Source organism: Rhinopithecus bieti, unplaced genomic scaffold (genome assembly GCF_001698545.2).
Source record: "Rhinopithecus bieti isolate Rb0 unplaced genomic scaffold, ASM169854v2 scaffold_13207, whole genome shotgun sequence".
NCBI lineage: Eukaryota > Metazoa > Chordata > Mammalia > Primates > Cercopithecidae > Rhinopithecus > Rhinopithecus bieti.
In genome coordinates, this window is record NW_016807866.1 from 1,755,652 (window position 1) to 1,778,260 (window position 22,609).

Consider the following 22,609-nt stretch of genomic DNA (forward strand, 5'->3'; position numbering starts at 1 on the left):
CCTGGTGAGGTCTGGAAGGAAAGCCCAAACCCGCATCAGAGCCTACCTTGCTCAGGGCTTCTCTGAAGAGCTGCACGAATTCTTCCATCATCGCAGCTGTGTACACGCCTGATTCCTGCCACACCTCTTTATTCAGGCAGTGGTCAACAGTTTTTAATGCCCTCTTCAAAACGACAGAAATAAGGGATAAGGCCGTGTGCCTCACTGAGGTGCTGTCCAACTGGGAAGAAAAAGAGTTAAATGCACAAATGTCTCTAGGATACACTGGTGGACACAGATTTGCTAAGTGTGGGCTTGGCTGGCATTTGCCCCTCCTCAGGTCACTCACAGGGGAAGCTGCATGAAACAGCTGGTCTCTACACTGTGAGAACAGGCGACCTGGGTACCTCACTCTCCTGATATCCTCTGGGTCTGACCTCAGCAACTGCCAGGAAACGACCACTAATGGTAGCATCCAGCAGTAGTTTCATTTTTATCATCTGCTCTTTGGTAAGCCTTGAGACAACTACTCAGCTACTGTGAATGTTCTCCATTAACAACAGATCTCACCAGAACCCACTCTGCCACTGTTTTCTTTTTTTTGAGTCAGGGTCTCACTCTGTCGCCCAGGCTAGAGTGCAATGGTGCGATCATAGCCCACTGCAGCCTCAAGCTGCTGGACTCAGGCAATCCTCCCGCCTCATCCTCCCAGGCCCCGGCCCAGACAACTCAAGCAGAATCTGCATTTCACATGATCCCCAGGAGAGCCCTCCCACACTGAGATCTGAGAAGCCCTGGCCGGGACACTGCAGACTGGCGGTGAGGTAGAAACAAAGAGCTTTTCTGGTTTACTTTTAGCTCAATAACCACGACACCCCAGAGCGCCAGCATTCCAGTCAGCTGCGGCTTCACTCTGTGTACACTGCACACTAAATCGGGACTACAGGAACTATCCTAAGCCAAGAATGGCCGGCCTCACAATCGCTTCAAATGCAGGCCCCACGCAAGCATGCACACCACACCCAAGGGGCTGGGAGCACAAAGCTCAACCAACAACCCGGGGCCCTGCTTCCAAACGCTTTCTTACTTCCTGTTTCTAAAATAGGCTAAAGCTTCTCTTCCTGATTCTAAAACGTATGCTTTAAAAGTTTTTTAGACAAAACCATAAGAAATAAAAAAAAAAAAAAAAAAACAAACATCATCTAACTCCAGCCCCTGGATGCACTCGCATCACCAGGTCTCACATAAAAACAGTCTTGGCTCTCGGAAAGGGCACCTGTGGAGGGAAGGCAAGGCTGGGCTCAGGGGCCCTGGTCCTGGCCCTGCAGGGCATGGCAACAGCCAACGGGGGAGAGGAGGCTGTGTCCTCTGAGACTCCTTCCTCGGAGCCACTCCGTGCAGGAGCTAGAACACCCCTCTAGGGGCACAAGCCTTTGTCCTGAAACAACACTGAGAGGAGGAGGAGACAGGCTTTTCTCTCCCAGCCTACCAGGAGCAAGCTTGGAGGGGAGAGCAAATGCAGCCCACAGAGGAGGCACATCTGGCTGGGTGTGGTGGCTCAGACCTGTAATCCCAACACTTTGGGAGGTCGAGGTGGGAAAACTGCGTGAGGAGTTTGAAACCAGCCTGTGCAACATAGTGAAACCCTGTCTATACACAAAATAAAAATAAGAAAATCAGCTGGGTGTAGTGGTGTGCACCCGTAGTCCCAGCTACTCAGGGGGCTGAGGTGGGAGGAACACTTGAGTCCAAGAGTTTGAGGCTGCAATGAGCTATGATCACACCACTGTACTCCAGCCTAGGCAACAAAATGAGACCCTGTCTCAAAAAAGAAAAAAAAAAATTAATAAAAAATAAAGGAGGTTCATCAAACTAATCCTTTCAATCTGGTTTTCCCGCAAGCCCTTTGAGAAATGCAAATGTCTCCCACGTTAATTAAAACAGTTGGGCAAGCTAGCTGGGTGCCAATTTTACATATGATGATTTGACAAATATAACACAAGACCTTTCTGCCTACTCCCACACAGGCCTCCTCTCTACTCCTCACCCCATCACCCATGCTCAGCACAAACCCTGGAGGGGTATCAAAAAACGGTGAATCTCACCACATGGTCTCAGGAGTCCACCCCACTTTACAGTGACTGTGCTCATTCCTACAGGGCCAACCCACGCCTGTGCAACCCACCACAGCCAACCTGTTCCTCCTGAAGCCACACAACGACTCAGCCTGCCTAGAAGGACAAAGACACCCCTCCAAATACCTGGCCTCCCCCAGGTACCTCATGCAACTTGGGGTTAGGAGGGGCTGGCAGGGCCCAGGACCCAGGTGTGCCAACAACCCACAGCCATCCACCCAGGCCCATGATGCTGTGGTGAAAGACATGTGAACCCCTCAGAATGTGGTTTCTGAAGGGACATGGGGACCTTTATAACAAATAATCATGTAAAATTTAAGTATCAATTTCTTCCATGAACATGTCCTCCAAAAATGCTTGAAAACAGCTGGCCTTCAAAGTACATGTTCACCAGGCACCTTAACACCATTCACCTAACCCATAAAAGAAAGAATGTGCTAGGCAAATTTCATTCCTACCATGTCTGGAAATTCTAAACTAATGAGATTTTAATGACGAACTTTCCTTCTTCTGATTTAGACATTCTTTCATCCTCAGGCAGGACTAGAAAGGCTTGGAGGGATGCAGGGGTCCCCGCTGTGTGATGGAGCAGGGCCAAGGACATGAAGTCCAGTGTCCCTAGAAGCAAAGTCTCTTTGCTCCAAGGTCCTTACCCAAGTGCGTGGACCTGTCACTCATGGGTTATCTCAAACTACAGCCCCTGTCCTGGAAGCCTCAGAGGCTCCCTAACAAAACACAATCAAACGACATCCAGGCAGGTTCTCAGAATAATCACATCATGTAGCCAGCGAGTTTAGCTGGAGGCAGTTCCAGAAGTGGGGCAATCACATGGCCTTACGTTTAATGCTTGGGTGAACATGCTCTTATTGCACACCAGGGGCACAGTGGTCACCATCACCATTGCCAGGAGCCGAGGCAAGGGTATAAACTCTCTGGTCTGAAATGCCCGGGAAATCTCCGGCTGAGCCTCATAGATCTAGGAAAAGCAAAAAAGAGATTTAGTTGGTCCTGGAAGTAAGTTTCAAACCTGAGACTAGTTGTAGGCACCCAAAGGTGAAGCCATTCAATCAAATAATTATAGCGGTAAAGGTCCGAGACTCCCCACAAGGCAGAGTGGAAGATTAACCCCCCAAATCTACTTGTCAAAGACAAATGAGGTCAGGAGTCTGGCTGTTAACAAAGGACCTTGAGAGCAGAACTTGACCTGTGGTCTGCAGAGTCTCTTAAAACCTCTGATGGCAAATAAATCACTGCTAGAACTATGAATGCTACTACTTATCAGTTCTGGCTGCACTTGACAGGCACCTGACAAATGATGTCAGGAAGGGATATCAGGAAGCCATTTTCTCAAAGCTTCCTGACAACCCTTTGGGATAGGGACACTTTACATTAAAACAAAAATATATTCACAGGTGATAAAATTGGACCTCAGTGAGGTTAGGTAATTTCCCTAAGGCTACATAGCTAGTAAGCAGCCAAGTAAGGACTCAATACTGGGCCTGCAAAAATCACACACTCACCCCTCCCCTGCATCAGACGCAGCTCCCAGTAGGGTGCTGGCCCTGGGACTATCTGTACCAAAATGAGGGGTGGAGTACATCCTCCTTATCCCAAGGTAAATGTGGAGACTGTGCACATAGGCACTCAAGCAGAATAAAAGCTGGTTTTACAGATAATGCCAGGCCCAGGCAGAGGCACAAGAAACAATCCCAGGTATTTTACCACTAGGCAAACCATGAATCAGTGACAGAGAGTTCAAACAAGGCAGGCATTACTGCCAAAGAACTAACAGTAGGTACTTCCATTTGTAAATGGGCAGATGCTGACACCATGCTCAAAAGGAAGGTAATGCACATCCACTTAAACCATCAGACCAACATTCCACAGCTTATTTCAAGTTTTTCTAACTGAAGCAGCAACCTTTAAAAACTATCCGACAAATCAGACATTGCATTTTATTTTACTTTTTATGAGCCGAGATGGAGAAAAGATAATCAGGCATCTCATCAATCCCAGTCTAACTGTGCTGGGATTTCACTCTAAGCAAAATCTTGATGAACAAGATAAATTGGCTCAAAAGATTCTAAAGGAATAAACTTCAAATTCAGCTCAGTGAAAGGCAAAATGCTATAGAAGATAAGGATACCAAATTTACATGATCTAAAATATCCCTTTTTATCCCTGAAAGGTCTTCATATTGTAGTTTACCAGATCAGAACGTCTGCCAGTCGCCCAACTCCCTATGCCCCCCTATCTAGCTAACAGACTTTTTTTTTTTCTGAGATGGAGTCTCGCTCTGTCACCCAGGCTGGAGTAGAGTAGCGCGATCTTGGCTCACTGCAACCTCCGCCTCCTAGGTTCAAGCAATTCTCCTGCCTCAGGCTCCCAAGTACCTGGGATTATAGGTGCACACCACCACACTCGGTTGATTTTTGTATTTTTAGTAAGAGGCAGGTTTCGTCATGTTGGCCAGGCTGGTCTTAAACTCCTGACCTCAGGTAATCTGCCTGCCTCAGCCTCCCAAAGTGCTGGGATTATAGGCGTGAGCCACCATGCCCAGCCTAGCTAACAAACTTTTAAATACCATGTTTTTTTACCTTGTTTAGTAGTTTGATATTATTTAACCAAGTAGACTTTGCTCGTGGGATAAAGGAAAATGTCACTTCCTTGAAGTATTTGTTCAGTAAGTCCGGGCACACTTTGAGGATGTTCACCACAAGGTCAGCCACCAGCTCATCATCGGCTGCAGTTTTCAAACCCAGCAAGAAGTGCAAAAGTGTCAGGTTTCCACCTCTGTTAGAGAAAGAGACATGGGGAGAGGTCAAAGCACCCTGAGAGCTCATGGTGACGCAGCTCTGCAGAACTGCCCTCAGTGGATACAGCAATAACAGCCTGGGGAATTTCCCCCAAGACATAAAGTGGGAGTTCTGTGGCCTGGGGGTTCCAGCTCTCCACAGAGGGCTCCCCTCCCATCCTCTACTTCTGAGTGACTGAAAAAGTCTGATTGTCCTGCTCCCTTTCTTCTTTCCTACTTCCCTTCCTTGAGTTCAATTTGCTTTCTAAAGAAAAGAAAGAAAACCATTCTCTCTCACTCTACCTCAGCCACCTACCAGTCTAGCTAGAAGTCAAGGCTACTGAAAAGAAAGGGCAAAACCAGCATAGAGGAATCCAAGCCCCAAACTTCATTTTGAGATTTTACTGACATCCCTCCTCCAGCCACACATGAAAAAGCACTATGTAGGGCTGGCTGTGGTGACTCACGACTGTAATCCCAGCACTTTGGGAGGCCAAGGCGGGAGGATCACCTGAGGTCAGGAGTTCAAGACCAGCTTGGCCAACATAGTGAAACCCTGTCTCTACTAAAAACACACAAAAAATTAGCCAGGTATGGTGGTGCCCATCTGTAGTCCTAGCTACTCAAGAGGCTGAGGCAGGATAATCGCTTGAACTTAAGACGTGGAGGCTGCAATGAGCTGAGATTGCACCACTGCACTCCAGCCTGGGCAACAGAGTGAGACTCTGTCTGAAAAAAAAAAAGCACTATGTAAATACATATGTGAGTGTAAATGTAAAAAAAAATGCAGGTAAGACATTTTTCTCTTGAAAGGGGGACTTCTTTTACTTTTAAAATTTTTTATTATGTCTTTATTTAGAGACAGGGTCTTGCTCTGTCATCCAGAACGCAGTGGTGTGACCATAGCTCACTGCAGCCTTGAACTCCTGGATTCAAGTGATCCTCCTGCCTCAGCCTCCTGAGTAGCTGGGACTAGAGGTGAGCACCACCACACCTGGCAATAAAGTTTTTTTTATATGAACTGCTCATGAGTTGCTGCATGGTCCAGAGTGCCATCAAATTATTTCTTGACAAGAAATCTGACAGGACAGCACAAGGTCCTTACACGGGCCTTCTGCCTTCCCTGTTTCTAGCTTATTTCAAATTCCTTCATCTTCATTTAGCAGCTGAAAGAAGCTAGGATGAGGAAAAAATCTACTGTAGAAAAATATTGAAAAGTTGTCTCAAAGTGGACAATCTTCAAAGGTATGAAAAGATAATAAAAGCAGCAGATGAGCCCAGGAGTTCGAGGCCGCAGTGACATGACTGCGCCACTGCCTTCCATCCTGGGCAACAGAGCGAGACTCCATCTCAAAAAAAAAGACGCAGGAAAGACCACAGAGACTAAAACTTGCATAAAGGCAGTAAAACCCCAGGATCCACACAGCGAAAGCCCCAGGAAACAAGGCTTCACCTGCCTCAAAGTCTTTTTAGAAAGTATGCCCTTTCCTATCTGCTTGACCCTGGGAAGTCAAAACATCCAGAAAACCCTCAGGCTCTGCCTCGTGCACGACACAGTGATGGTTTCTAGGGTCCCCAGTGTCTCATACCCCCCTTATAAATTCAATAAAACTACAATGCTATATGACAGCTTTACATACAGTTTTAAAAAGTTTTAAAAAATCAAATTAGAAAGTATGATTTTGATCAGAAAAGCTATCCTTTAAAAAAAGGATATGAAAATATCCTTTCTTAATATGAAAATGTCATGAACAAATATAGTTTGTGCTGTCAAATGAAAAGGATATTAAATCTACAAAGAGTGCTAAAAATACTACACATACTTTAATCAACAACGTAATAAAATGGAGAGCACTAATATTTATGTAGTGCGTGATACATGCCAGACACTGCTCTAGGCATTACCACCACCTCTCTACAACAGGCACTACTTTTATTCCCACTTTATAGACGAGATAATGGAGGCGGAGAGGATGCCTAACCCAATGAAGGTCTCAGAGCTAAGTTAGGATTGAAGCCCAGCTGTCTGCTGTTAACCTACACCAGGGACTGGCAAAGTAGGGCTCAGCACCTATCACTGTAATTTTATTGGGACACAGGTAAACCTACTTATTTACATCTATGGATGCTTTGGTGGCACAATTGAGTGGTCACAACAGACTGTAGGCTGCCAAGCCTAAAATACAATCTGGCCCTTTGTAGAAAAAGTTTGCCAATCCTTGCTCTATGTTGTAACACCAGTTTTCAGTGAACACCTACTATGTGCCAGGCACTGTCCTAGGGACTGGAGGCCCATAACAGACCGGCACCTGTTCTCACCACTTCTCACCAATGTGATAACGAACAAGCAAATAAATAAATCAGCAAACAAATAAATGAACAGTCAGAAGCCTAAGGCAGGCAAAAAGCACCGTGACAGTGGACGGACTATTTCAGAAAGGGCTGCCGGGGAAGGCCTCCCTGAAGTGGTGAGGTCTGCAAAGGAACCTGAATGAAATGAAGGAGTGGGCCACATGTCTACTGGGGAACAGGGAACGATGCAATTCAGTGTTCTCAAAGCTTTCTGTTACCATTCACAAACAAATCTCCTTCCTTTCCCTTATGCAGAAACACTTGTCTTTTGCCCAGGGCTTCAAAATTCACATAAATCACAGCTTGCCGCAAACAGACGCATACCCACAAGTTGACTCAATACGTCCATCAAATGATCATCTATTTCAGGGGCCTAGTTATGGAGGAAAAATGCTTTAAAAAGGGAGAACAATGCATGCGTTTTAAGCATGATGTAATATTCTATTCAACTATAAAAGTCTGCTGTTGTGTTTTGGCAGGAAAATGAGCTCATTCTTACTGATGAACGAAGAAAGAAATGATGTGACAAGTTAAATCACAGTAACCTCAGAATCAAAACATGTCCAAAGTCATAAGCAGACAGAAAAATTCCTACCACGTTACTCCATTCTGAAGGAATCGCCTGATTTCCTGACTGGCTGAAACTAGAAGTAAATCAAACTGCTTAAATCCTTGTGATATAATGCGATAGAGTAACAAGGAGTAAAAAATAAATCATTTACAATGACCAGAAAACGTGGCCAATATTTTTATTGTCAAATGGGAAAAAAGTAGATAGGATGAACAGTAGTAAGCCGTTTTTGTTACTAAAAAAAAATTACATGGACCTGTATTATACGACTACAAAAAGAAAGTCTCAAAGAATATAATCAAAACCAGTAGATTTGAACTTTATGTTTCCTTACTGATGAAATGTTATCACAATTGTGAAATATGAAACAAAATATAAAAAATAAAAACAATTTTGAAATCGTGACTCATGGGCAGCCTGTCGAGGAGAGGGAGGACTATTTAGTATCAGTTTGGAGCTGGACTTCCTAGATTCCAACGCAAGCTCTGCCATTTAACCAGGATAAGGGTCTGGACCTCTCTAGAACTACCTTCTTCCTCTGCAAAGTTGGCATAACAATGGTACCTGCCTCAGGACTGCTGTGAGGCCCATGTCAGGGCCAACCCTCTCTGTGAAGGCAGACGCCTTTCCTGAGCTCCAGCTGACGAACACTGTCTTTAGGTAAACATCTGCAACATCACCCTGGGTGAAATATTTCATGACCTAACTAAGTGCTAATAGAGAGCTACCCTCAGAACTGGCCCCAAGGACACGCGAGTAGAAGTTCTCTGGGACTACAACTGTTCAACCCTGAAATGAGTTAGATAATGTCCACAGTTCTAGTTCTAACCTACTACAGTTCCACTGGACGCTCACGTATGTGGTGACTTCTAAGGAACACACACACCCTGGGGTCCACAAGAGTGTCATACTTTACCTGCCAAAGGTACCCAAAGATGCATCATAAAAATTAATTCCATGCTTGAGTGAACAGCAAAGATCCATCAGGAAGTTATGAACCAGCTCCCGTACCATGGTTTTCCCTGCTTCTTCAGCAGAAACCTATGAAGATTTTTAAAAATTCAATGCAAATCCCAAGCTCATACATCTGAGTAAGAGCTAGAGTAAAAACAAGGACAATATCAACTGCCTGATGACAAGTTAGAAAACATTTTAAACATCTGGTATCATTCCAAGCAATAAATGAAAACAACAACCAAAGATACACAGATCAAGATAAAAGAATACTCTGAAGAGGGACACGCTTAAACCTGTATTTTTAAAAGCTTTAAAAGTGATCTAATTTCTCTTGTTCATTTGAATAAAATTCCACATTTGGGAGTGTTTTTAGGCAGCCTCCGAGGCTTGCTGGTCTAGAGCATACAAAAACATGTTCAAAACAAGAGGACTTGGGCAAGTCTCCAAGATAAAAGGAGGTGAAGTAGAAGACTCTTCAGAGGTGAGTTATTATAACATTAACAGGAAGTCCGCGCCTTTACTACTCTGGCCAAGTCCATGTTCAGTAACACCCTGAGGGAAATTAAAATATATACTGGCATTGGGTCAGTGTAAGAGCAGCTATTTCAATTTAGCACATGCGTTAACTAGCACAAAACAAATTACATATGTCAGTAGATGAGGCTCCTAGACATTCAGGATCTTGAAGTTAAAAAACAAACAAACAAACAAAAAACACGCAACAAGGCTTGAAACTCCAACAACTGGACATGAAAGAATGGAAGGACAGTAAGGCAGAGGTAAAGCAAGATGAGGAAAAGAGGGCCGGGATGACCCTGCAGGTCTAACAGGCAAGTGCTGCAGGGAAAACTAAGATATGGCTCAGCTCAAGGAAATCATAGTTTTCTAAAAGAAAAAAAATATACATATATATTAGCACGATTAAGAAATTAGGGGAAAAAATCCTATTGCAATTAGCAGAGGGTTAATACAACCATATAACCACAGTCAAAAGAAACAGATCAAATGAGGGGACTTCAAGTCTGGTGCAGCGTTGAGAATTCTCCCTCTCACGACCCTGAGGATCAAATTCCAACAACGAGGTCAATGAAAACTAAAAAGTGTCTGCACCTTGACATTCTCTGGGTTCACGTCGGTAATCCCACTCCAGTTGTACAGCGATGCTATGTGGTTCAATAACTGTCCCGTAAAGAAACGCACCTTCTGGGTTTTTGTGATATTTTTATTGTGAACTACCTGAAAACAATAATAAAAACAAATGAAGTTCATGGATCAATTATTTTTTAAATGGTGCTTACTGTTTTCCGATCATCATAAAAATAATGCGTGCTAGTGGCAGAAAATTTGGTTTAAAAAAAGGAAAAACATAAAAGGGAAATTCACCAATATTCCCAATCATCCTAGGACACCTAGTTACTATTTTGATACATTTCATTTCAGTCACCACCCACACCCACACAATATACATGTGTATGTATTAGTTATTTTTTGCCTGAGATTTTATTTATATATGATTACTTATGAAACATAATCCTTTTCCACATCATTAAAAATCCCTGTAGAACATTTTGGGGGCTAAATACCATTCTATCCTACGAGTGGACCACCACTTATCTAACCATTCCCCTGGTGTTTACAATGAGTTGTTTCTGAAGTCTGGCTATTCTCCATAAAGCCGTGATTAGCATCCTTGAACAAAGTTTTCACTGCATCTGACTTTGGACTTGACTCTGGTTCCTGCAAGTGGAATTGTGGCACAAATTCTCAGCTCCACCCAAACCTACCCCCAGAATCCCTAGGGGTGTGGCCCAGGTATATATATTTCAAATACATTCCCCTAGTGGTTCTGATAAAACTCCCCCAGTTCAGACCAACCATACGTCAGGGTCCATGAACATATTTAAGACTTCTGACACATCCTGTCAGAACTGTTATCTTCCACAGGGGATACAACACTTCCTTCTCAACAAAGTATCTGATTCAAAGCATCCTGGCTAGCATTGAACACCATTGTTTTTAAAAGTCAATGCTATTTTAGTAGGCAAAAAAATCTGTATGTCATTATTTGCATTACTTTAAATTAGGGTTTCTCAACCTCAGCTCTACTGACACTTGGGGCCAGGTAATTGTTTTGGGGGCCGTCCTGGCATTGCAGGATGTTTGGCAGCATCCCTGCTGTCTCCTCACTAGGCACTAGTTGTACCTCCCAAGTTGTGACAACCCAAAATGTCTTCAGAGATTGCCAAATGTCCCGTAGAAGGCAAAATTGCCCCCAGTTGAGAATCACTTTAAAATACTTTGAAAATAAAGTCCTTTCATGCTTATTAGCCACTTTCATGTGGACTTCGGACAACTTGTCATGTTGGGAGGGTCACAGAGTTTTTCTTACTGATGATTTAAGGTGTTTCTGTATTAAAGGCAGTGATCCTTTTAGCAAGTTTTAAAATATGGATGAGATGCTTGCAAAAGGCAGAATATGGAACATAACACAAAACAACCTTTTGCTAGATATGTGAATGAAGTATTATTTATAACTGACAGCCCACGATGATCACTTTGGGTTGCTGTGAAATGTTGACCGTCAGCTTTTCTGCTGCTGTAATAAAACAGCAGCCACGTCTGGACATAACTGGCTGCTTCAGCTATTCCTTAACCTTCTAGTCTTGGGATATGCTCATCAACAAGAACAAGCTTCTGCTTAAGGACGAATTTCCCACTCAACCAATACAACAGTCTACATAACGTAAGATGTTGTAGCTCTACAGTACTGTAAACACCGCAGAATATCTCCACGCTCAAGGGAAAACAGACAACAGAAACACTGATCACCAAGCACGTACCTTTGTTTTCAGTGTGGATAATAAAATATTGATGGTAGAGATCCTATCTTCCTTTATCCCTGAGCTAAAAATGCAAGGAATAAATTCTGAAAGTAAAAGTTTCAAAGCATTAAATTCAAAAATATTTTGAAAATGAGACTAGATGAGAGAATATTACTGTTTAAGTGGTACAGCAAACAATGCCTTTTACCTTTTCTTTTTTTTTAAGTTTTTTTTTTTTTTTTTTTTAACTACACAAGTTTCCAGTAGAAATAACCACTTCCATGACATAAGAAATCAAGAAGCCAGGCACAGTGGCTCATGCCTGTAAACCCAGCATTATGGGAGGCCAAGGTAGGAGGATCCCTTGAGGCCAGGAGTTCAAGAACAGCCTGGACAATATAGCAAGACCCTGTCTCTAAAAAAAATTTTAAAATGAGCTGGGTATGGTGGTGCGCACCTGTAGTCTTACTGTAGTCTTAGCTACCTAGGAGGCTGAGGTGGCAGGATCACTAGTACCCAGGAGTTTGAGGTTGCAGTAAGCCATGATTGCACCACCGCACTCCAACCTAGGCAACAGAGCAAGACACTGTCTCCAAAAAAACAAAACAAAACAAAACAAAAAAACAAAAAGGAGGAAAGAAAAGAAATCAAGAGCACCTAAAGGTGAACCAATGACAGAACTTTTTTTTTTTATTATTTTTTATTATACTTTAAGTTCTAGGGTACATGTGTATAACGTGCAGGTTTGTTACATATGTATACTTGTATACATATGTACACCCATCAACTCGTCAGCACCCATCAACTTGTCATTTACATCAGGTATAACTCCCAATGCAGTCCCTCTAGAACTTTTTAAGAAGTTCAGTAGGTCTTTAGTTCCATTTTGCTTTTCTTTTCTCATATTAAAATTAACTAAATACTATCTGAAAGAGAATGTATGGTATAATAAACTAATAAAATTTCTCTCTTGCTTAGATGTGCTGAGATATGTTTAAAGAGATGGTCATCATTTTTTAAGTTGGCAGTAGAATTTTGGTTGATTTAGTTTGTTGGCTTTTTGCTTTCTCTTCCTACTTTTCAATCCCCAAGGAAATAGCCACCAGCGCTTGACACTATCATTATTAATGCAGTGGTGACAGTGGGCAGAAGCAGCAAAGCAATTACAATTTTCCTTGCTCCACACAGGCTTACTGGGCACACAGAATTTCTACAAAAGCAAATTCATTATTTGTGAAAAAGGAAAAATCAGAAAATACCAGACAAACCAAAAGAATAAGTCAAGGCCTCAGTACCGAGAAGTTAACACTGTTAACATTGTCTGAGTTAACTATTAACCTTCTGATGTATTCATGCTGTTCTATTTGAGTAAAATGAGATCATCCTTTACAGTTTTATAACTCAGTTTACACCTGATCATGTATCACTAAAAAACTCTGAAATCATTAAGTACAGCATTTTTTTTTCTTTTTGAGACAGGGCCTCCCTCTGTCCTCCAAGCCAGAGTGCAGTGGTGCAATCTCGACTTACTGCAGCCTTGACATTCCAGGCTCAAGCAATTCTCCCACCTCAGCCTCCCAAGTAGCTGAGACAATAGGTACATGCCAACACGCCCAGTTAACTTTTGTATTTTTTTCTTTTGGTAGAGACAGAATCTCACTATGTTGCCCATGATGGTCTCAAGAATTCCTGGGCTCAAGCAATCCTCCCGCCTCCACCTCCCAAAATGCTGGTATTACAGGCGTGAGCCACCACGGCCAGCCTCTAGAGTATTTTTAATCGCTGCATTCCGTCTTATGACCAGTCCCCTATTTGCTCAGCCAATCTCTTACTGGTGGATAGTTAGAAGTCCCATTTCCAGCTAATATAACTATTATTCCCTAACAAAACTTCTACTCACATCTGTAATTATTTCACTGGGATAAATGACTAGACATGGAGTTACAGGATCAAGTATCTTAAAAGTTGTTCTATCTTTTTTTCTTTATCCACTGTGCAACCCACTTCAGTGCCAGCAGCCTACGGGCACAGAGGCCAGGCAATGGTTCGGGGTTACAGTTTGCTCTGGCATGGGGTACTATGAGAGGCCCAGGGGACAGGCCCATCATAAATCCAAACTCATGCGTAAGCATCTTAAAAGTTTTGATGCGTACAGCCAAACTCCCAGCAGAAACATTAAACTGTAGTACGTTCCAGTCCCCTTCAACAGTGAAAATGGTACCAACTGTCCTTGAATAAAAGGCCAGATGGCTGAAATGACCCAGGGGAGTCTTAAAGAAACTACTGGCCCTGGCAGCAGCAAGACATCCTGAACCTAGCTCCTAGTAACAAGTAGGAAAAAAAAAATCTGTCTGCCGCATTATGCAGAGACCACATCTCCACTCTCATGCTGCCCCACCACAGCAGCAATGGAGGGCCCCACACAGACCAGGCTGACCAGACAGGGTGACCACCACCCGCACTCTTCTCCTAAATGGTCCCGGCAGTCATGTTCCAGAGGCAGTTCAGATCTCCCACCTGGGAGGGGGAAGAAGGACTGGAGACCTAAACGTCCTGAGTACAGTACCCTGTTACTCCTCCTCAATAGCTCCCAGAGCTCCGGCCAGTACACGGGACCGCTCCTCACCTCCAGACAGGCCAGGATTCCAGAGAATCTTACTGAGCAACTGCCATGTGCTGAGCTAAGTGCTGCCATTTATCATCTTACCGAATCTCTTGATAAAATGCAAGGGGCCCTAGCAGATTAAATGGTGCCAAGTCTCACTCTAGGGACACAGCCACCAGAAGGTGGTCAAGCTGGAATTCTCTGAAGCCCTGTTACTGATATTCTTATAACACGGGGCTTAGCCACCAAAGAACTAACTTCATTTTTTAAAACGACAGCTCCCGAGGGAATCCAGGTAGCCAGGGCTATGAGTCTGAGTATGTTCCAGAGCCATAAAGCCTCCTTTGTTTGCCCGACCCTGCCTCTCTGAGGTCTGCATTTATCCTCTGTTACGGCATCACTCAGCATTCCAGACGGCATAATAGGAACACCTCTGTTCACTCTGACCAGTGATATCAAAATGGTACTGACCAACACCCATCTCCCTGCCCCATACCCTTCAATCTGGTGTACAGAGCAACTGCAAAGGCTGCAGACTTTTTTCTAACTTGGAAGAAACCGTTTGCAGCAGGGTTTTCAAAACAAATGGGCTTTCCTAAGGGACAAGGGGGTACACCTACCTTTCACTTCCAACACCTGCACTATAGTGCTGTCATCACCCGCAATTAGAAAGGAGAGAGCAAACTGAATGTAGGCCTGCCGAACGTCGTACACTCCCTGGAGGACAAAGGAGACCTACATGTCACATGCATACTCCACACAGAGCCAAAGGAATCAGCAACACAGTGGCCAAGCACACCTCTACCGTCTCAACATCACCAGCCCCCCGGCCTTGTCCCCAGTCACCAGGGGATGTAAGTCTGAAACCAACGCTCATTCTTCATGGAAAGCAAACAATTTTTTCTATTCTCTTCCCCTGGTAATCTTCTCTACTCTTCCTTCTCTTTCAAGCCCTATTCTCAATACAAAAGTATGGGTAAAAAATAGCAGCGTTCCCTTCCCTGACTATAACACACACATTTTAGCTTCTTGGCCACTTTGGTGCAGAACAAGACTCTCAGCCTGCCTAGATCCATCTCCTCTCGCTTGCTAATGAAAATCATCTATGTTTTTGAAAATCCAGAGATGATGAAATGACTGGTACTGCTTTTGGTGAGACATCAATGTGGCGATGTCTGGTTTTTATTAGATACTATAAATAACTTATTAGCTCATACCACAAACCAAAGCACAGATGCTGTCACGTTACCAACCCTGGAAGGCCTTCCCAGGGTTGCAGCCAGCACTGTCCCACAGGCATCAGCCACCACCTAGGGCAGTGGGCACGTTTGGGGAGGGCCCCAATGCTGTGACAGCAGCCGACGCCTCTAGGGAAGTCGCTGGTCAACTTCCCCTCCCAGTATCATTAAGACAAATCTGTGTCACATCACTCCTCGTTTTGTATCTAAGGAACTCAAGACATATGGTCATGTCAGTCTCCTATCAGCTGTTCCAGAACTAGCAGGAGTACCTAGATGCTCCATTGCTTATACCCAGCAGTATTCTCTACTTCACAGTTACTCCAAAGACACCTTCATTCACTGCCGAGAAATAAGTTAGTATCACAACAAATCATTGCCCCAAAATGCCCGGGAAAATTAAGCAGTAATCTGCCTTCCAGATAGTTCTGATCCACTTAGTAGTAGCAGGAGAGGTGGTGGCAGTAGCAGTGACGATGAGGAGGAAGAGGAGAACAATGTTTACAGAGCACTTACTATGGGCCAGGCACTATACCAAATGCTGCACATCTGTGACCTCCTTTACTCCTCATAACAGCCTGAGGGAGAGATGCCCACACCACACCCATTTTACAGATGAGAAAACTGAGGGGTCAAAAATTCAGCCGGATACGGTGGCTCACGCCTATAATCCCAGCACATTGGGAGGCCAAATAGGGCAGATCATTTGAGGTTAGGAGTTCGAAACCAACCCAGCCAACATGGTGAAACCCCGTCTCTACTAAAATTACAAAAATTAGCTGGGTATGGCGGTAGGCACCTATAATTCCAGCTACTCGGGAGGCTGAGACAGGAGAATCACTTGAGCCCAGGAGGCAGAGCTCGCAGTGAGCAGAGACCACGCCACTGCACTCCAACCTGGGCGACAGAGGGAGACTCCATCTCAAAAAAAGAAAAAAAAAAATTCACCTGAGGTCACACGGCTAATTAAGTACCACAACTGAGATAAGAAGTAATTGCACAAACATACTACTTATGTTCAACTACAGAGTTCTTCCTTCTCCACAAGATTCTGTGACATTTCCCATTTTCATTTCACTTTTTCTCAGGGTGCAAGGACCATACTTGGCACCAGTTAGGTCTCTGTGCAAGTCTTTAATTAATTCCATCTTATTTTGTTGGGTCTATGTTCCTTCCGGAGAAAAGGAAGGCTATCCAACCCATGCTCCCTGATACGTAGATCAAGGCCTTGCACACTCATTACATTTATTGAGTCTATCCCCGTCCATGCCACATAGCATCTCAGCAAGACCTTATTACACCAATGCGGGTTTCTCCCAAAACCGAGAGCTTCAAACTATCCTCTCTGTTCTAAGGACCTACCTGTGTGACTCATCACAGTAAGGAGTTTGCGTCCAATGATCACTAGTGCTGAGAATGTGCAGCACTTCCATAGTGTCAGCAACGCTCCAGTGCCTTAACCCACCAATTCACTTTTTATAAAACACTCATTGCATTCAAGATGCCATCATCTCAGGCCAGGAGAGGGTGCAAAGTTAACCAAGATGTTGTCCCTGTCCTCAGGAAGCTTAAGCTACTCCCAAGCCATCTCTATGCCTCACAGTTCAAATAAACATGTCATCTAATTCAAGCAGTTAATTTTCCTGATGTACACATGCCTTGTGTTCCAGATAAATGCTGGTAAAATGCTAAAACTTGCCTGGCAAAATTAAATTAAGTTCTGTCTTTTCCCTGCTAGTGGAAAGTTCCTATGCTTTTATTTTTTGTCCACTGAAGTAACAGTACTGGGAGTCAGGACTCTGGAATGCTGGTCCAGGTTTTCTGCCATTCTAGATCTTTCTATCCTGCTGGTACACAGCAGAACTAGACCTCCTGTGGATCCCTCCAGCAATGAATTTATAAATGAAAAGGTTTTAGTTATCACCTCCTGGCTTTCATCTTTTATATCCCAGACAACTCCAAATTTTCTGTTCTGACATGATGGAGGAACTGGGTAAGATCCCCAGGACACAGCAGCTGCCCGCTCTAGGCTCTGCCACTGCCGTGGCCCCCTGGGCCTCCATCCTCTGTCTCCAGTCTACTCCATCAAAGGCGTCCCACTCCTACTGCAAGTGGGCCACATGCCTGCTCTTCATTCCCACCCTGTGACCTCACAGGGTTATTACTCCACGAAGAAAACGTCCTGAACTCTTCAGGGCTTATTCTGCAAAACACCGTCTAAAATAGACCAAAACACATTTGGTAAAACTGCTCTTTGGCAGAGGATTTTAACAATGCTTTCTTTGGCTGGATGAATATTATCTATAATCCTCCTTCTTCATGAGGCTTTAATAATTTCCTCTGAAATGTTAACATATATTCATCAAAAAAAAAAAAAAAAAAAAAAAAAAAAAACCCAACCCCCAACTTTAAAAAAAAAATGGCATTAAAAAAACAAAACAAAAAAAAAAGGCAGGGGATGGCATGAGGGAGAAAAACTCAGACTCAAAAGGGATCAAAGATATTTAAGAAACGTATCAGCCAAATGCAATGTAGACTTTGTTCAGATCCTGATCTGAACTACAAGGTGTAAAAACATTTTTGAAACGGAAAAAACCTGAGACCAAACTGAGTAGTAGATGATAGTGAGAAATTATTAATGTGTTAGGCGTGATAATGGCACTGTGGTTTCTGTTCTTTAAAGGGTCTTTTTCTGTTAGAGTACATGCTGAAATATTTATAGTGAAATATGATTCGCGTCTGGGATTTGCTCTAATCGACTGCCCCAGAGGAAACTAAAAAGGTGGAGGATGGGGACAGTGGCTGAAGCTGGACAGCTGGTACAGGGGTTCCTCACGCTGCTCTATTTTTAAATGTTCCTAACAGTTCCTTATTAAACGTAATGTCTCAATTCCATTTCCTATAACATATAAGGTATCTAAGATACTTATTACAGATTACACAATGAGAATAAAAACACTTTCGACTTGACTGTAACTCCCATTTTACAGATCCTGGAGAGGTAAAATAATGTGCCGAGACCCTGAGATGAAACAGCTCGTGCGTGGCCCTGCAGCCAGGGTTCAGGACGGGTAGCCCTACTCGGCCTTTCCCACGCTCTCTGGGCTCCTGAAGTCTATTTCACTCAGACAGCTGGGAGGGCTGACATCAAAAGAGATGGGTGGGGAGGGCATCTGATGGATAATTACTGCCAGGCTTACTGCCAGGTAAGACCAAAGAACCGTGATATTTGCCCTAGTCTGCAAATAGCACACACATTCTTTTTACTAGAAACGTATTTAAATGTCAGGAGCCATTACTCATTGAATGGAATTTGTTGACACATGGATAAAGCATAGTATCTGAGAGACATTAAGACTTGGAATTTTTTTCCTTAGAGAATACCTTATTTGTAATTCCAGTAAAACCCTCAACACCAGGCCAATCTCGCAGAGCCATAAAAGCTACTTGGTATTATCAACCTTTTAGTCCAATTCCCAGCAATGTAGAAACTTTTAGTTCCCAGGGATATTGACAAAACAAGGCAGCACAGGGTTATAGAAGTGAATTATTCTAACATGGTTCTCCACCACGGCAGATGGGATGGGCTGATATCTGTCTCCTTACTCTTTACGTTCAGGAAGACGGTGACACTCTGGCCAGGGCTGTTCACAGCACTGAATTCCAGCAGGGGAGCTGACAGGGCAACCAGAAGATGCCCTTCGACAGACAACCTGCAGCCAGCACACGCAACGGGAGGATGCCCTCGCTCAAGCTCAGGAGTCCTCAAAGTGTGCCTGCTCCCCAAGAACCTTTCCAAACCCAAGTGAAATTTCAAAAGCCACCAGGGAATTTTTGTTTCACAGGTTTCCTGAAAACCAACCATCCACACTCCCATTTTATTGGGCACAATCCAACCCTCACCCATCACGAGATTACAACTGGGAGGCAAAAGTCACTTACTAAAAAGCCATAGAAGTCCTCTTTGAGGACGTCACTGGCTTAGAGCTTCAAGGGCTTTCTCCGAGGTGGGCAGAGCAGGAACAGAGGACTGGGGCACGCTACGAGCTTCAGGGCCATGGGCACATGGAGGGTATTTCGTTTACTTAGGAGAGGGGCTGCCCACAGCTAAGTCATCCTCACATCTCACTCAGCCCCCAAGAGCTTCCTCAGATGTCCCCATTGTTCAGGCTCTGCCAGGTTCTGGCCCTGTCGCCAGCCTGAAGTGAGTCCTATCCTCACAGACAGATCCTGTGGCTGCTGACACACACCCTTCTGCATAGACACCTCTCATTCCATCTGTGTGGGGATCAGGGCCAGAGAATGGAGGAAAAACCACTGCAGTCCTCCAAGGGAAGGAGATCCATGGAAAGCACGAGATACTGTGGTCCCCTCACCTTTGAATCCCTCTTGATCACCAAGGTGTACAAGGTCTTTTTATTCAAATCAAAATGGCTGCAGACATCCCTGGCAGCTTCCGGACCCTGGGTCACCATGGCGGCCATCAGGCTCAGGCAGGCGCGAGCCAATCTGTACAGGGAGCCAGAGGAAATCAGACACGTCAGGAACAGCAGAAGCACAGAGCCGCCTCACCACAAAGCCAGCTGCAAGCTGCTTGTGTTATTTGCTATCCCCAAAACAGAAAAAAAGAAGGAAAAAGACACACCATTTTTAAGGAGAAAAAAAAAAAGCATAAAGATTCAAAATAAGGCTCAAAATTAAAACTAAGTAGGATTAAGATTATAAACACGAGATTTGAAGAAGATGGACATTTCTCTCTGGAGCGAGCCATCATGTGATCAAGAGACCACATCTCAGTCCCTGTGACTGCAGGATACAGAGGACGACTTCTTCACAAAGGCATCTCCGAACGCAAGCTCGTGGCTGTCTTTCCGTTCTGCAGTTACCCAGATTCCATGGTTTTCTGAGAACCTGCTACATGCAAGACCCTGTTATCCAGGGGAAGGTGGCATTTACAACACAGGCAAGGCCCTGCCACATGCACCTAGGATTCCAGTAGAGGGAGTCAGTCAACAGATATAGCAGCAAGGACAGTAGCAGGCAGGACAAGAGGGACAAGGGATAAGTGAGAGGAGTCAGGGACAGCCAGGGCTGGTCCACAAAGGAAGGGGGCAGAGACTCGGTCACTGTGGCCTCGGAAACAGCTCACCTCTCCTCTAGCCATAAAGGTAATAACCAAATGCCCCTGCGGAGAGCTGAATGCAGACCAAACCCAAAGGCCCATCCTTTGTCACGCAAGGGCAGACAGCCTACCTGTAACCCGAGGCATACAGAGACTCACAGATGAGCTTCATGTGGTTGTTCATCAGCTTTTTCACAACGTTGGTTCCCACAACATGAAAATGTGAAAGATCACTTGCTGTCCGCAATAATATGGCCTCAAAAACTTGAAATATTAACACCGTCTGCAAAGACAGAATTGAAACGCTTAGAAATTATATCATTTCTTTTCCTCCTGTACATATATGCTCCTTTTGTCTTAGCCATAGTTACTTGCAGGCTTAAAGCCTTCAACATACAGGATGAGGCCCACCTAGATCCTGAGTCAAAGGTGACAGCTTGGCAGGCTGACCCGCCAGACCTAGGCTCTACATGTAGCCCCGCTCCCACAGCCCAGCAAAATAAAGAACAACTTGTCAGGGCCGGGCACAGTGGCTCACGCCTGTAATCCCAACACTTTGAGAAGCCGAGGCGGGCGGATCATGAGGTCAGGAGATCGAGACCATCCTGGCTAACACGGTGAAACCCCGTCTCTACTAAAAATACAAAAAATTAGCTAGGCATGGTGGCGGGCGCCTATAGTCCCAGCTACTCAGCTGAGGCAGGAGAATGGCGTGAACCTGGGAGGTGGAGCTTGTGGTGAGCCGAGATTGTGCCACTGCACTCCAGCCTGGGTGACAGAGCAAGACTCCGTCTCAAAAATAAAAAAAAAATAAAGAACAGCTTGTTTACAATTACAGAAAATCACATGAGAAAATCAAATCAAATGAAGTGCTAGGACTCACTTCAGGCTGGCGATAAGGCCAGAATGAGAAGAAAATTCTCTTAATGACTTTAGAGATAATCAGGTCTACATCCTTATAGCAATAACCTGAGATTTCAACAGGCACATAAATATTCCAATGTTCAATCTCTTTGGAATAAGAAAACAATCATCAATTCATTATGTGTTGTGAGTCTGTGACACCACGTGTTTATCTGTTTCCCTTTTGTTTAAACCATACTGAAGCCAAGTGCATTTTGATTAGGAATCTATTATCCTTCCTTCTGATATCATTCATCAAATGTTAATAAGTGAGAATTTTCCACTAAAATGCTTTCAAAGGTCATGGAGGCAAAAAATGAATACATTCCTACAGCACAGGGACAAAGCATCGTTTTCTATAGAAAGGTGGTAATGGAAATTTCTATCACATTTTTCCTCATCAAACTTAACAGCAGCATTAACTTTTTTTCTCTTCATCAAGCCATGTAAGGAACAACATACTTCACTTTCAGGTCGTTTTTCTCCACTTAGGAGCTGGAAAATTTCTGCACACTCAACAGAAATCTTTATATACCCTTCCACAACATCATACACATCTTCTCGTGGTAGCTTCTTGGCAGCAGACACAAACGCTTCCAAGCCTGAAAAAAAAAGTTATGTTCAAACGTTAACAAGGTCAGTCTTCTTAGAAACAATCACATCCACCACTGCAACCTGCTTTCCCTATTCTGTGACCTTCCCCGATCCACCTACACTGCACAGAAGCTACTATGAATGCTATCAACTGAACTGTTTCTCTCCAAAATTCATGTTGAAGCCCCAAGCCCAGCCGGGCGTGGTGGCTCACGCCTGTAATTCCAGCACTCTAGGAGGCCAAGGCGGGTGGATCACCTGAGGTCGGGAGTTCGAGACCAGCCTGGCCAACATGGTGAAACCCTGTCTCTACTAAAAATACAAAAATTAGCCAGGCATGGTGGCACATACCTGTAGTCCCAACTACTTGGGAGGCTGAGGCAGGAGAATTGTTTGAACCCAGGAGGCAGAGACTGCAGTGAGCCGAGATCGCACCATTGCACTCCAGCCTGGGTGACAAAGTGAGACTCTGTCTCAGAAAAAGAAAAGAAAAGGAGAGGAGGGGAGGGGAGGGGAGACGATGGGAGAGGAGGGGAG

The 22,609-nt window shown here is 44.3% G+C and overlaps 1 protein-coding gene across 1 annotated transcript in view; it reads right to left on the bottom strand.

Annotated features, from left to right (window-relative positions):
• URB1 (URB1 ribosome biogenesis factor) overlaps nucleotides 1-22,609 on the bottom strand; it is a 79,507-nt gene that overhangs the window by 50,474 nt on the left and 6,424 nt on the right. The window contains exons 2-11 of the mRNA XM_017883969.1: nucleotides 21,941-22,080; nucleotides 20,707-20,858; nucleotides 19,830-19,962; nucleotides 14,836-14,932; nucleotides 11,629-11,714; nucleotides 9,899-10,024; nucleotides 8,748-8,872; nucleotides 4,712-4,907; nucleotides 2,953-3,090; nucleotides 47-220 (exon numbers count right to left, since the gene is read on the bottom strand). Coding sequence (XP_017739458.1) covers nucleotides 47-220; nucleotides 2,953-3,090; nucleotides 4,712-4,907; nucleotides 8,748-8,872; nucleotides 9,899-10,024; nucleotides 11,629-11,714; nucleotides 14,836-14,932; nucleotides 19,830-19,962; nucleotides 20,707-20,858; nucleotides 21,941-22,080 — 1,367 coding nt within the window. The remainder of the gene's footprint in view (nucleotides 1-46; nucleotides 221-2,952; nucleotides 3,091-4,711; nucleotides 4,908-8,747; nucleotides 8,873-9,898; nucleotides 10,025-11,628; nucleotides 11,715-14,835; nucleotides 14,933-19,829; nucleotides 19,963-20,706; nucleotides 20,859-21,940; nucleotides 22,081-22,609) is intronic.